The 16,418-nt window shown below is 43.8% G+C and overlaps 1 protein-coding gene across 1 annotated transcript; it reads right to left on the bottom strand.

The window, feature by feature from the left end:
• Positions 1-7,813: 7,813 nt before the first annotated feature.
• On the bottom strand, positions 7,814-9,629 carry LOC120812172 (interleukin-17C-like). Its single transcript, XM_040167965.2, has 3 exons — positions 9,615-9,629; positions 9,284-9,519; positions 7,814-8,063 (listed from the first exon to the last, which is right to left on the bottom strand). Exons 1-3 carry the CDS (start codon positions 9,627-9,629, stop codon positions 7,814-7,816), a joined length of 501 nt encoding a protein of 166 aa, XP_040023899.2.
• Positions 9,630-16,418: the final 6,789 nt, after the last annotated feature.

A 16,418-nucleotide genomic window follows, 5' to 3' on the forward strand; every position in this document is an offset into this window, starting at 1 on the left:
AACTTTTTCGATCTGCAGTATCTTTTGTTCGTCCGGAGTTTTCTTCATTTTTGAACACAACAATTTGGTGACCCTGACGTGATGGAGAGCAATGGACGGACGGAGGAACAGCTGATCTGAACAAAGGCCCAGCGATCGATTTTCTTCACTCACACGGCGCCATTGAAAAGGTAACCGGCAACCAGTTGTTTTAAAACCGAAATGCTGTATAGTTTATCATAGAACATTTAGGTGTGAGTGGACAAGATACGATGTTTTGAGGTAAACTACATTTTAGAGAAAAAAATGTTTTCTCTTAGCTTGAATGGCCGTTGTGATAAAAAGCACATTGTATATAGTGTTTGTTTGGACGTCTCTGTGTGTGTTACCGACAAAGCTCGGTTGTGTAGCGTTAACGTTAAGTGAATGGGCGACGTTATTTAACTGATCAGTCGTAGAATGAATGGAAACCTAGTATAGGCCTCTAACCGGTTGGGGATAAACGTATAGCAATTTATAGACTGTATACGTAATGCACTGTGTATAACGCGCTAGCAGAGTTAAGTCCACAAGGCCTGATGGAACCAGGAGTGATACCAGCAGTAATTGAGTGGAAGAGGTTCGCGTTGTAATGGCGGTTCTTCGTTGTCTCCGTAAGCTCTTTTAGACTCTGTTAGGCGGCACAATAAATTAAAATATGAACTAGACGACGCCAATGAGGCTAGATAACTAAAAAATAAATAAATAAATTTGGAACTTGTGAGGACAGAGCCACGCGCCGTAGTTGCCAAGAACTGACTAAAATTTTGCGGATAATTAAGTGCAGGGATAAATAGACCTAAAATAATAAGAGATAAGACATAAGATAAGAAATAGGTCATCATATAACTCGCCTTGCAGGTGAGGACAGAGTCACGGACCAGCGCGCCAAGACCCTGAAGGCTGGAAGTTACAATTTAAATTCGAAAAGGGTGAGGATAGAAAATAATAAATTACTGGATAAATTTTTACAATAAATATAGATCAGTTGAAAAAGTTGCGAACTTGTATATAATTGTATGTTACATGTTGCGAAAAGAATGAAGCCGGATTGAGGATTTGATTGGGGCCTGGTCTTGGGGAAAACGGAGCACATGTTTTTGGAACATTACAAGATGGCGGACGGAGATAAATAGAGAAAACGGTTAAAAGATGGCTGAGAAAGAAATTCTCAGCTTGGTCTACAGAGGGGATAACAATGACTTGTTATCCACCACTACTTGGGGTGGAGAACATGTGCTTTGGAGATTTCCAAAATGGCAGCCGGCAACAGTTAAAAGAAGAAAGTTGCACCAGATGTAACAGTTTTTGTATTTCCCACCTCCACTCTGTATTTCCATTAAACAGTGTCTCCCCTTGTCCCCATTTTCCAAATGATCCTAACATTTTTTTCCTTCCTCCATTCTTAGGACCATGTGATTTTTGCTTGCATTACAAACGGTCTATGGACTTTTTCTAGGCTCTATGTGATTCTTTGTTTTAACGTGTATATAATTGTTCTCTGCTTACATTAACACAATTTTCCCATTTATTGTTTAAACATTTTTACAAATTACTGAGTTTAAGAGAGACTCTAATCAGAGTCTGCAACACATCACACACAGACACACACAGCAGCAGCACACCTGAAGATGCACATTAACATGCACATTAGCACACACACCCTTGGGTCTTGGGCAAGAGACAAAGGACAGGACGCTGTCTGTGGAGCCGGTCTGGTAAGACAAAAGGGAGTCGTTCCGAGAGAGGTGCGACCCATAGGGACGTATAGAGACGGTCAACAGTCCAGTGGGTGAATATATGTAAATAGTTAGCACAGAGGGAGACGTTTAAATTAGTGGGAAATAATGTGATTTGAGCCAAATCTATAGACCTTGTTGGAAATAATTTGTTATTTTCTCTTAAACTTAGTCTGCAAGTCGTTGAGTGTGGATATGAGATGTACAGTGCACGGTACATCTCATACAGCATCTTAATGACGGAAGCAAATTTTAGATCATAGGATAACATTAGTAAAAGGCAGTACAGAATGGAAAACTTTGTTACTGACCATCATCCTGTAATGATTTTATCAACAAACCATACACACATGTAACTACATATGATATATTGATATCATTTTCATTAGGAATAAATGAATGTTCTAGGTCACTAACAAACCATGAGTTGAGTTTTGAGTTCACAGGTAGAGAACGCAAGTAAGCTGCCCTGACGACTGAGAATGCAAATGAAAGACCAATTGTGATGGAAAGTCACAAGGCAATGGTAAACTGCATCACACACATCCTGGAGCCCAGAAAGGCTGCAAGGAGAAAAGGAGAAAGCAGCGAACGGATTGGTAAGATGCAGAGGTCAAAGGGTGCAGACAGCTGACCAACAGGAGGGACTTAGCAGGTCTCCCAATACAACAACAAACGGGATAAGCATAACTATTTTTACAGGGGTTCTGTTGAGAGTAAGATGATCTTAGAGTCCCGGATCAGAATTCGAAAACCACACACACTGTTTGAATGCAAATATTCTGTGTATCATGCTTTAATCATTTTTCCCTATCACTGCATAGGGACTGTCGTTTTCTTAATTTCTGTTTTTCAATTTAAAGGAAGAGCTCGCCAGCCAGCGTCGAACTTTGAGACAATACAAAGAAGTCTGAAGCTGACCTGAGACATGTGTTGAAATAACACATGCCTCAACAGGAGGGATGTAGATATAGAAATATTTTTCCAAATTGAACGATGGGAAAACTTAACAAAAGAAATTACTAAAAGAAAGATTTAGATACCGGAGGAGGAACACCTGGGAAGAGCACACACACACACACACACACACACACACACACACACACACACAGGCACCCCATTGTGCTTCTCTATTCAACAGCAGACCAGGGAATCCTGGTCTTCCAACACCTCGGATCCCCCGATCAGTCTGGTCACAGGACCTGCGAGATTCTCAGGATCAAGAAGAGAGTGGATCTCAATCACACGTCAATGACGACCACTACGCGTCGCCTGACCAAGCCTTTGATAACAAGAGGATGTATACACTCAACCATAATCCCACAAACACTCTAGTTTTTGCACAAGTTATTACCACACAACCTTCAGATTAAGAAAAGGGACAGAAACCCCTCATTTAAATCCATGCTAAAATGACTGAGATATACGAGCAAATCCACACGGTTGATATTATTGTGAGAACAAGAGATCAAGGTTCTTGATTTAAAATGTCCAAATATTTCCCTGATATAGAACTATACAGTAAATAGACATATTCACATTGAACATCTGGTCGGACGGTGAAAGAGATTCACCTTTCCGTTGAGTTGTACTTTATTAAGATAACAGTATTGTCCCGATTAAACAAAACATAACTATAGACACAGTGAACAACAGACAGGAATGCATCACCAATAATTGATAAACTACGTTAACCTAAAAGCCACATCAGTAGAATGGAAGCTATGGGAATACCTGGGGGGTGTCTAATTAGTTGCAAGTCATACACAGGATCTGGAAGACGCACCTCTAGCCCTGCTGGAGCAGAGAGACATGACACAGAAGAGGAGAGACCACCTGTCAACAACCTGAGCGGCGCCAAAGGAACCGTGAGCAGTGACCAAACAACCGTCATCTCGCTGAGAGGAAGGACTTCCTCAGCCCAGAGTCTGCTTGACCACCGTGCAGGACCAGGAGGAAGCATCAGAACCAGCACCGCAGAGCCGGACCAGAAGCAAGACAAGCATCGTTCTAGGAGACCAGAAGCAAGACTAGGACCGATTCAGAAAGGGTCCAAGCAACCTTCCGGTCTCCCTTTTGAGGGACAACACAGTTCCAAGACCACCTCACACTAATGGGGGACAACGACAGCCCAGCACAGGCATAACCTCAGACCCATTGGGTCACATCAGAGCCATCGATTTCCAGTACAGACACTTCCAAGTTTCCAAGCCCCTCTACAAACACTGCCCCATGGACAACAACAACCATTTAGCATAAGAGATCTTGAGAATGATCGAGAAAACACCTGCACGCACAACTGGAGGTGAACCACTGCTGAAAGCTCTCACTGAAGAACCAGCAGAGAACAGTGACATGGACAACCGCTTCTCAGGTTTATTGGACTCATGATTTAGTAAATACAAACAATTGTTTATTTCTGTGATAACAGTCTCCATTATGGCCAGCATTCAACATGTCATCCTCTACATTAGGACTCTTATCATTAGTCATCCAAGACGACCAGCCCCATGTTGCCATAAGGTTTATTAAATTAATGTGTCCTGTATCAATTTATACTGTACACATGACATCCGTGATGAAATGTTAAATCCTGGGAGAAGATCTTTCAATCTCTCCGACAGATTTCTTCCTCGTTTTATTCCCAAAAAGGGTTTTCGAGGGAGTTTTTGTTGTGTGCCAACAAGTGGTGTCCAGATGCACATCTTATGATTAGAATGTGTAAGATTGAGCGTGTCATATTGGATCGAACGTTATGCTAAACAAATAGAGACGACACATCTGACAAAACTGAGGAATTTGATAAACCGATCCCTCTGATTGGTTTTTACACCAAAATTTGTGTACAGGGATGGATTGTAGGATATTAGAAACAAATTGACGATCCGGTTCATAAAATTAATAAAAATGCATATAGTGTACACCAGAATACAGCCATGATTCTGAAACTGTGTAATCAATAAAGTAATGACAATGTTGTAAAACCACTGTAATTCTGCAACTGTAATAGAATAATACCAATGTAGTTATGATTGTATTTGATGTAATGTAATCAACTGGAATGCATGTATGTAATACTTGAAAAACAACTGATATTGACTAAGGATCATTCGAAATCTGAGTTACATTGAACTCACCAGAAGACCACTCCCAGAGGTGTGGACACTGACTTTCACACCTTTAAGCATTGTTATAAATACCTGTAGGAACCATTGTTCTCGAGTTCACTGGTGGAGGCTACAGACGGGCACTAGGGATGGTCAAAGGACTGACCTGGGGCCTGTTGGTGGCTGAGACCAGCGGCTCCTCAGCTGAGATGTTCTTTTTACCACAACACCTCACAACATCTCTTTTATTAAATACATTTGATTTAACCTTTTGATCTGCGATGACCTCTGTCCGTCCGGCGTTTCTTCATTTTTTGAACACAACAGAGGCGACCACAGCCACACTGTAACAAATTGCTGTAAATTTACGGTGCATTTCTAACAGTATCTTACAGTATGTCATAATAACTGCAACATACAGTTAAATTTCCATCCCTTGTTTGTAAATTAACGGCCAATGTCATGAATAAACAGTTAAAGCTGTCAATTTACAATAATAGCAGACTACCGTAATTCAACTGCATGTTACATATATTTCATGAAGTGGTGGAAATACACATACAAGTGCAGTGAATCACAATCCATCTACATCTGTTGTCGGTTAATGTATGGAGCCCACATCAGCCACTGAAAAACAGGTCCTGTAAGTCATCATAATGAGATGACTTTGACTTACAGGACATTACTATACATGCAGCTGTCACTTTTATCCAACACGCCCATGGTTTGATATAATTTTATGTGGAGTAATTGGGGGTTAGGTGTCTTGCTCAGTGACACTTCAACTTAGCACAGGGAGCAGCCAGGATTCGAACCGCCAACCTTGTGCTGCACAGCACACCCTCCCTATACCCAACGTAATCTCCAAAACCTGTTCGTAAAAATGTATACGAAAATCTTGAACATACAAATTCGTAACAATACATACGAACTGGCGGTGGTTAACCAGGCCCCTTGAGTGAACAACATGGCGGACCATGTTTGATTCTTGAGTGAACGTCTCTCCGCCATGTTGGATTTTTTGAGGGGGTTAGGGTTAGTATTCTATTCTTACAATTTAACATTGATTTACAATCATAACACGTTTATTTTACATCGTTAGACTTCACAAAGTGTGTTTACGGGGCGCAGGTCCCCTTTCACTTTGAATAGGGTGACATCATCAGTTGCAGTCCGTATTTATTTCGTACGTATCACTACGAATTTGTATATATCTACATATATACAAATTCGTATCTACATATTTTGTAGGTTAATGTATGGAAGCTACTGAAAAACAGGTCCTGTAAGTCAGTGTTTTTCAGGCTGTCAGGTGTTCCGTGAAAAAAAAACATTTTTTACATACTGTCACTTCATTGGTGAAAAAAAAAGAGCCAACTTGTGTTCGTGTGTGTGTGTCGTCACGCTGTTGGTGGTATGAAGGCTCAATACTCCCCTCTGCCTGTCGGTGGCGGTACGCAGCCTAATTAATAGGCAGATTTGCTGAGGCGACAATTTAAAAAAGTGATATTTAAGGCCGGCGCATGCTTCTGCGTTTGCGTCTGCGTCGTTGCGTCGACGCACTCGTTTCAATTCATGGTTCTGCGTGTGTTGCAGAGCAATTCACCGCCAGAACAACAGGCGGAGTAACGTGTTTTGTTGAAGACGACCTAGAGAGTCACGTCTATTTATTTATTTGTTTGTTTATTTATCATAGACTTTATTGCCCCATGCATCGATACTGTTGCTTTTCATCGCGGACACATATGTCCCGTATTTTCCTCCACAACTTTGTTCCTCTCGACCAGCGTTTGCGGCGATCTCCCTCCATGAATCCAACCCGCTTCTACAACCCGCCAATGACGGCTTGTATAAGCGGTCATATTTACGCATTTCTTCCGACAAAAGTTCTTAAATCTACTCCGTTCTCTGGTAAACATTCTTCGTTTTAATAATGGCGGTATCGGGCTACGAAAGCGGAAATGTAAGACTCCGTAAAGGACGTAGTTAGCGGACCAATCGCAGCCTGGTGCGCTGCGGGAGGCTTGCGTCGCTTTCGACGCACGCAAGGACGCAAGGAGGTGTGAAAAGCGACGCAAGGGACACGCAAGGGGGGCTTGCGTCTGCGTCGCTCCGAAAACGCAGAAGCATAAACTAGGCTTAAGAGATACCTGGGCATAAAGCCTGTGCCATCTTGGCATTAGGATGATGTTAAGTTTAATAAAACACAACAAATAGAACACGCGTTTCCCTGATTTCTTAGAGTATATTATGCTCATGCTGAAACTATGTTTGGGATTGATTTTCATATCATTTCCGATTTCTTCTGTGTCTTAAGTGTGCCTTGACGCAAAAAAGGTTGAAAAACACTGCACTAGGCAGAGCTGTAAACAAATTCTGCAAACCTTTTCTAAATGTATCATGTCATCCATTATGAAAATAAAAAGGCCAATAAAAAGATGACTGGTGAAATAATCCCAGGGGTGTCGGCTGTGTCAAACCTCTATTAGCGAGCATGCTGCACCAAAATTCCCTCAGCTGTCCAATGTCTGCTCACTAATCAATTGAATCAATTCAATTGTACCTATCAAGACAGATGAGTAAGACTTGAAGATGTTTTAAGGAGATCAAAACGTTGAGGACCAGCAACTTCCTGATGTTAAACTCACTTGATGATATAGTTTCTGTCATTGCCCTGGAATCCAGAATCATGGAGTTATCTTACGGTAGTTATATCTGATGGTGATTATATCTGGGGGTGGTTGTCTCTGCAGTGGTCTTGGCGTACACCTGGCTCACTATTCGCAATATTAGAATAATTTCTGTTATAGGGATTGAATGTACTGGAGACTGCAACACGCGTTAATGTATATATATATACATTAATATATAATGAATTGATCAGAGCCGACACCCCTAGTTCAGACTTGGTGCATTTTAGAACAAACACAACATGAATGGTAGAGCTGGTTAGTTGTAGCTCTTGGCTCGGGTGCAGGTGCAACCCACAGCTACTTTGACAGTGACCGGCTTCAGGTAGTACCTCCTCCCGTCGTCGCACAGCTCCCTCTTGAGGAACACCCTGCTCTGCGTCACAGGGTGCGAGTTGTAGTCGTGGCTCTCCACCGGATTCTTGTTGTTCTGGATCAGGACGCACCCGGAACACAAGCACTGAGCCTCGGAGTAGCTGGAAGGAAAGTGATCCTCCTTTGTGACACGCCTGGAAACGAATGAGATGAGTTGGTGATTCGCTTTTCCCGAAACATCCATTATGCTTTCATAAAACTGCATTTCATTTCAATGCTAGCTTCTTGTAGCTAGCAATGTAACTTCTTTTCCTACACCAACAGTAAATATACATTAACGGTAAAGTTTTTTTCGAGATCTAGTTTGACAACTGTGATTAAACGTGACATAAACGTGCACATTTTTCTTTTGAAGTGGACTTCTCGTCATGGCCTCAGCCAAGAGTGAAACATACTTTAATGCGAACTTTTAAGATGTAGCGTACGGTTTGCTTCAGTGGTGTAGTCTATATTTTATAATGGGTGAACCGGTCGGCTGGTTTGCTTTCTGGGTCACATTGAATAAAACACAACTGCTTTGTCTTCGATTGAAACACACACGACGCACAGTGGGGAAACACTCGGATCACTTGGTTTGATATATATCTGATCAGCTTGATATATAACAATACCAAGCTGATCAGTGATCTGCTTAGAATGAAAACAGAAGAAGCTTCGGAAACTAGAGGAAAGATTCCCAGTCTCCGACAAACAGCCTGTTGATACGGTGCCAGGGATTACTGCACAGTTTGCTCGGTGACGTCATTTACCTCATTCCCAGTGGATATGTGGCAGCAAAGCAGTATTGTATGAAGAGGGGACTTTTCCTTCTCACGCACCAAGCGGTGCAGGGTGTGCCACGGTATGCGCACTAACAGGTCACGGGGATGCGCAAATATTGTGCAAATGTGAATTCCACTTCCAGAGGAACTTGCCATTTGTTGTTAAATATTTACATAAATGTTGCCTACGTTTTATGGCTGCATATTTCTATCCCATGCTAACAAATGGGTTCTCCTTATTTTAACCTGACATGATTTGATATCTTGGTTGTCCTCACAACATTCCGCAGCCGATCTTGAACTGTGACTCCTCCTGATGGAGCTACAGTATGAATGTCTATCTAAAGAGCTCATTGAGCTTTTCGGGTTTAACTACAATTCCATCATAAAGGAAAATCAATCCCAGCGGCAGGATAAAAAGATCTTCAGATCACTGCAACAAATATGCTTCTATTTCTATTCTCAAATTGTCTCCATCGGGTCTTTGTTTCCAGCTGGGACCTAACTGAGCAGTTAACTGGCGTCATACATGTTCTGCGTCTAAAATCAGTTTGAAATTAAATACATGCAAGCTGCGTCAGGATGATACTCACACGTATCTCCATGGTGACAGGGACCTGTCTCGGACGTGCTGAGGCGGCTGCTGCGGGAAAAGCGACACGGGGCAAGAGGCCAAAGAGTTGGACAACGCCGCAGTCGGGAACTCGTGATGCTGTGGGTAGTGGCTCCTCAGCTTCCTCTCCGCTGCCTGGTGCAGCTCGCTGACATTATAGCACCGGTTCATCCTGCACGTCCACACGGGCACGAGACAAAGTCCAAAGATGAGAATCTGTGATGGGGCAGACAGACAGAAAGACAGTCAGACAGACAGACAGCTGCAGTGGATGCAGCCAATATGAGCTCTGTCCTGTGTGTCCCTCTCACCTGCTTTATGTCCATCCTCTGTCCCTCTCTTCTGGCTGACTGTTCTTTCTTTTACCAGCATCCATCCTCACCTGTCTGCTATTTATGGAGTGCCCAGGTGGGAAAAACCAGCATGAGGAAATGGAAAGGCCGTTTAGTTTGTATACTTCCTGTTTCCTAAGTGAAAGGAGCCTGCAGCAGGTAGGTATGAGAGCGGTCTCGTACTGAGGGTGGCCGAGGAATTTTCTACACAGACACACACACACCCGAGCACTTGAGCGCCGAGAGGCTGACGGCACCTGGTAAATATGCTGCCGAACAAAAACCAAGTACTGAAACCAGAAACTGCTGCTGATGAAATCTATTTTAAGAGCGGCCTCTTGACCTTTGACCTGAAGTGATGCCATAATTACAACATCCAGCCCACGGCTTTCATTGCTTTTACATGTATTTATGACATTGTGCTGTATTAAGGAATAATCTTTACATAATGCTTTTACAACTATTGCTGAGTAAGGCAACTTCTTACCAACCCCAACTAAATCCTTCCTTATATCCCTTATTTATTGTCCCATAATTTATAAGTGCCTTTGTTTTAACGTATGTTGTTATAAGTGTGTCTGAATGTGTCTCTGTCTATGTTTATTGCATTGTTCAATACATTTGTTTGAGTAAGGCTAATTCTATTATGTATGTTGATATTTTGATATGTCTTTACTCATTTATTTAGCCGTTTAACCCAGGACTTATTATTTATGCATTTTTTGTTTGAGAACAAATTCACATGGTAAATGGACCGTACTTGTACAGAGCTTTTCTAGTCTTCTGACCACTCAAAGCACTTTAAAACTTCATGTCATCATTCACCCATTCACACACTGATGACAGGTGCTACCATACACAGTCCCACCATCAGTAACTAGCATTCAGTGTTAAGTGTCTTACCCAAGGACACATGGGTTAGCAGGGGCCTGGGATTGAACCGCCAATCCTCTGATTGGAGGACGACTCCACTCACCCACAGTTGCCCACATTTGACTGAATATATTTACTTGCATATATCACTTTGTACTAATGTATTTATTCCAAACGTATTTCTTTGTTTCTGGGCACATAAAGATGTATTTCACTTTTATATATTCATTTTTGAACCATAAGAAATAAAAGACACTTTGTCTATTTGTTTGTTTATAAGTTAGAAATACAATCAATCATAACAAGGAAATGAGCCATGGAAAATCCCACACAGGCCATGCCATGTGTGTCGGACTACTAGTTTTAATGAGCTAAAACAACTTTTTGAATACAGGGTTGTACCTCATCAACCTATGACATCAAATTTAAAAAAATGAAATCATTTTTTGTATCTCTCTTGGTTATTGTGAGAGAATTTCCAGCAGAAGTTTGTATGACTGTCCCAGTAACACTGCCAGGTGGCCATAAGGTGGCAAACCATTATACTGTATGTCAACCTCACTAAGGGCACAAACAAGTACAACATTATAATTATAATTCAAATCATACACAGTTCTATACACAAATCATGCAACAACTGTACACAACTTTGAAAATGCTTTTTTTCTGAATGAAATTTGGATTGATTAGGGTTGAGCTATTCCTGCTCCATACAGACTCAAAATGGCGTACTATATGTCATATATGCACACATATGGTCACATCTTCATAGTTTACTCAACTCAACCTGAGTCTGAAGCAGGAGGAAGTCCGGGTGCTGTGGAAGACGTTGTGCCTGGTCTCAGTACCAAAGAAGACAACTCTGCCTGGCCTCAATGACTACTGACCAGTCGCCCTCACATCCCATGTGATGAAGGTGCTGGAGAGGGTGGGTCTTGACCTACCTTTGACCGCAGGTGAAATCATCACTGGAAACCTTTGCAATTTGCTTACCAGGCTAATGTGAGGGTGGGTGACGCCATCATCTACCTGCTGCATCCCAGTCACATCTAGATGGAACCGCAGGCGCCGTCAGAATTTCTTCTCCACTTCTCGCACTTCTCCAGTGCATTCAACACCATCCAACCACTCCTGTTGAGTGAGAAGCTGCGGGTGGTGTTGGTTAATGCGTCCACCGTCTCCTGGATCACTGACTACCTCACGGGCAGACCACAGTTTGTCCAACAGGGCCGTGTGCTGTCTGATGTGGTGGTCAGTGATACTGGAACCCCACAGGGAACTGTCCTGTCTCCCTTCCTGGTCACTAACTTCTGGTACATCTGGTCGGGCGTATAAGGAACAGAGGGGAGGAGTATAGAGCAGTAGTGCAGGACTTTGTGAAGTGGGCCGGTAGAAATCACCTGACTCTCAACATGACCAAGACCAGAGAGATGGTGGTGGACCTGGGTGTCTCCATCGACAACAGACTGAACTGAAAGGCCAACATCAAGGCTGTGTACAAGAAGGGGATGAGTCAACTTGTTTTCTTGGAGCTGGTGACACCAACACACTCAAGAAGCTGGTGATCATTGGCTGCATTTAGAACCAGTGGTGGAGAGGACACTGAAAAAACTATTGCCTACATTGGATAACAAGGACCACGCTCTTCACCACCTACTGCAGGGACAGCGGAGCACCTTCTCCAACAGGATGATCCAGCTGTCCTGTCACAAGGACAGACACCGGAAAACATTCCTGTCAACTGCAATAAGACTATACAACATCACCCCCGGCTAAGTCCTTGTTTAATTGAACTCTCTTAATTTAATACCGCAGCACTACTGTTTTAATTGTATTTTATATTCACATACACTGTATATACTTGTGTGCTGTACTTTCTTTTTTCTATTTAATTCTCAAATTTGTGAATGTCCGGCTCTGCTATTTTTTGTATTGTGTATAAATTGTGCATTTTAATTATAATTACTACTGCTACTGCTCTTCTAACCTTGAGTATCTCATGGTTAGGTGTAGACCGTTCTATCTGCCCAGGGAGTTTACATCTACTGTTGTGACTTCAGCTTATATCCCCCTGGATGCTAATGCTAAACTGGCAATGAAAGAACTGCATACTGCCATTAGCAACAGACTTTACATCCGGAGGCAGCCTTCATTGTTGCGGGTGACTTTAACCACTCCAACCTGAAGACTGTACTCAAACTGTACCCAAATTCTACCAATATGTATCCTGCCCCACGAGAGGAGACAAGCCTTTGGACAAGGTCTATACCAACATCGCCGATGCCTACAAGGCAGCCCCCTCCCCCACCTAGGACAGTCTGACCACCTCTCCTTGTTTCTTCTCCCGAAATACACACCACTCATCAAACGTGTGAAACCCACAGTGAGGACAGTTAAAGTACGGCCAGAGGGAGCGGCAGAGTCTGCCCTACAGAAGCACACAGACTGGAGTGAGTTTGCCACTCAGGCCACACTGGACTCCCACACGGACATTGATTCCTATGCCTCTTCCGTTCTGGACTTCATCAACACCAACATCGACAGTGTTACCACACTTAAACGAATCACCACCTTCCCCAACCAGAAGCCATGGATGAACAAAGAGGTCCGCCTACTGCTGAAGGCACGAGACACCGCTTTCAGATCAGGTGATGCTCAAGCCTACAGTTCATCCAAGGCTGACCTGAAGAGGGGCATCAAGCAGCACAAGCACTGCCACAAACTAAGGATTGAGGAGCACTTCAAGAACAACTCCGACCGCTGTCGCATGTGGCAAGGCATCCAGGCCATAACAGACTACAAACCCACCAACACCACCCCCCTAAAACAATGATGCCTCCTTCCCTGACGAGCTTAACAGCTTTTATGCACGCTTCGACAGGGACACCCAGGAGGCCACCATCAAAGCTGTGCTCACTTCAGACCACCAGCCCCTCACACTCTCCTCCACTGACGTGTGTACTGCACTGAGCAGGATTAATGGACGGAAGGCTGCTGGCCCTGATGGCGTCCCCGGACGCGTGCTCAGGGCCTGTGCTGGGCAGCTAGTGCTTCGAGAGGCTGGTCCTGGCTCACCTCAAAACCTGCTTACCACCCACACTGGACCCCTTCCAATTCGTCTACCGCAAGAACAGGACTACGGAGGATGCCATCTCCATGGCCACTCCGCCCTTTCTCACCTGGACAATAACAACAGCTATGTGAGGATGCTGTTCATAGACTTCAGTTCAGCTTTCAATACTGTCATCCCCTCCAAACTAATCACAAAACTCAGTCACCTGGGTATCAACACTTCCCTCTGTAACTGGATACTGGACTTCCTATCCAACAGACCCCAGTCTGTTAGGGTAGAGAACCACACCTCCTCAACCCTCATCCTGAACACTGGTGTGCCACAGGGCTGTGTGCTAAGTCCTCTCCTCTACTCCTTCTTCACCTATGACTGCACACTTGTACACGGTTCTAATACCATTGTCAAGTTTGCAGACGACACAACGATGATTGGCCTCATCAGTGACAACGATGAGTCGGCCTACAGAGAGGAGGTCCAGCACCTGGCGGCATGGTGTGCCGACAACAACCTGGCCCTCAACACCAAGAAGACCAAAGATCTAATTGTGGACTTACGGAAGAAAACTGGCACACACATCCCCATCCATATCAACGGGACGGAGGTTGAGCGTGTCGCCAGCTTCAAGTTCCTGGGTGTCCACATCTCTAAGGACCTCTCTTGGACCCTCAACACCTCATCCCTGGTAAAGAAAGCACACCAGCGTCTCTGAAGAAGGCCCATCTGTCTCCTCACATTCTAGAGAATTTCTACCGCTGTACCATAGAGAGCATCCTTACAAACTGCATCTCAATATGGTATGGCAGCTGCTCTCTCGCGGACCGTAAATCACTGCAGAGGATGGTGAAAACTGCCCAACGCATCACCGGTTCCTCACTCCCCACCATTGAGGCCGTCCAGAGGAAGAGATGTCTGCGGAGGGCACGCAGCATCGAAAAGGACAGCTCTCACCCCAGCCACAGACTGTTTGCCCCCCTCCCCTCTGGGAGGCGCTACAGGGTGCTCCGTTCCCGGACCAGCAGGATCAGGAACAGCTTCATCCCTGCGGCTGTCATTCTACTGAACTCTGCCCCCCCTGAACTCTGAACTCTGAACTCTGAACTCTGCCCCCCACCCCCACACACACATCTCCCTCAGTGACTGTACTTCCCCCTCCACCCTGGCTTGACTGCCACACACCTTCCTCCAGCCACTGAACATGTGCACTGTTATTGTATATCCATTTCTTACTGTTCATATTGCACAACTATTTCTTACTTTACATATCTATTTATTCACTTATTACACTTTACATATGCACATACTCTGCACTTTTTGCTATTTTGCACTCTGGTTGGATGTTAAATTGCATTTCGTTGCCTCAGTACTTGTACCCTGTGCAATGACAATAAAGTTGAATCTAATCTAATCTAATCTACTGGTACACACAAATATCCCCTAACCCTAACCCTAACCCTGGGGATTAATAAAGTATAAATCTATCTATCTATAAGTATAGTTTCATCGGGCCTCTGTATGAATAGGCGGGACAATAGAGCTTGAAAATCAAAAGTTCTTTTCATGGGCTTAGTTGGGGGTTCGCTGTCTTGTCTTGATTTAAGAGTTAGGTAAGGGGGGAAGCAGGATGTGCCAAGCAGGCAGGCACGAGTCTGACAGGGTGGGGAGTCAGTTTATGTCCTGGCTGAGGAATGCAAGGTCTGCGGGTCAACTAGAAGATTTACCAGCCAAAGGGGGGTTAGAGACACACCAACACTATTCAACATACACACTCTGTTCGCTGATGTTTACGTTAAGTCAGGAGTCTGGACATTGGATGTGACCGGATCTTTAGATGCGGGAGGTGGAAGGTCCTCCTCTACGCCAGTTTAGGGCCAATAGAAATATTTCCTTCTCTGTCTTTCAAGGGTTATAAAACATGATGTTCTTGCTGATGTTAGTGAGTTGTTCTTCCGGCCTGTGTGCTGCCTGAACTGCTCCTGCCTTTGCAAACGCAGCGCTGATACTTGACCTGTGATCTGACAAATACATTTTCCAGAACGAGAGAAGTGATTCGGCTGAACACATTGGGTTTTAGGTGGGTACTTGTAATCCTGCGAGGTCACTGGTGACCTTGTTGGTATGAAGACTTGACCTGCGCAAGCGCAAGACTGATAATCTAGCATTCATAGAACCGTAGTTACATACGTAAATTTTGTTATACTATTGATTTTACCTGGTAGCACTGTAGCCAACCTTTGGTTTTCAGTACCATGTCTCAATTGAGCTGATAATCTGTAGAAGAGTTTGATGGGTAGATGTTCCTGATTAGCAAGAGGGGCCCTCGTTAAATTCCCTGGAGGAAGGACCACCAGCAGAGTTTGCATGATCTCACCTTCTCAGATTGTGTTCTTTCCAAGTCCTCCAGGTTTGTCCACCCACAATCCAAAGACATGCAGGTTACGTTTATCGATGACTTGGTCCGCCTCAACATAGCAGGCCTCTGATGGTCAGTCCAACCGGTCCGGGGCGAACCTGTAATCAGCTCCAGCCCCAGCAACGGGTTGGGGGAGTCTGGAGGGGGCTTTTTTGATAGCACAACTCAAACATTCAAAAAAAAAAAAATCAGAGCACAGAACTTAAAATGTTTAGTTGACCGAAAACCCCCCAGACTGCCAGCCTTTGGGGAGAAGGTAAATTAATCGTGATATTCAACATGTTTACATGGTAACTAGCATTAAACTGTAGAAGCAATGTGTTTATGGCCTAAAAAAAACTTACAATGGCTAAAAGAGATGCTTTACATTTTGTATTTTCAACCTTCATTATGCTGAATAAGGCTTTATCTGCGGCCAGACAAATTT

Source organism: Gasterosteus aculeatus, chromosome Y, assembly GCF_964276395.1.
Source record: "Gasterosteus aculeatus chromosome Y, fGasAcu3.hap1.1, whole genome shotgun sequence".
NCBI lineage: Eukaryota > Metazoa > Chordata > Actinopteri > Perciformes > Gasterosteidae > Gasterosteus > Gasterosteus aculeatus.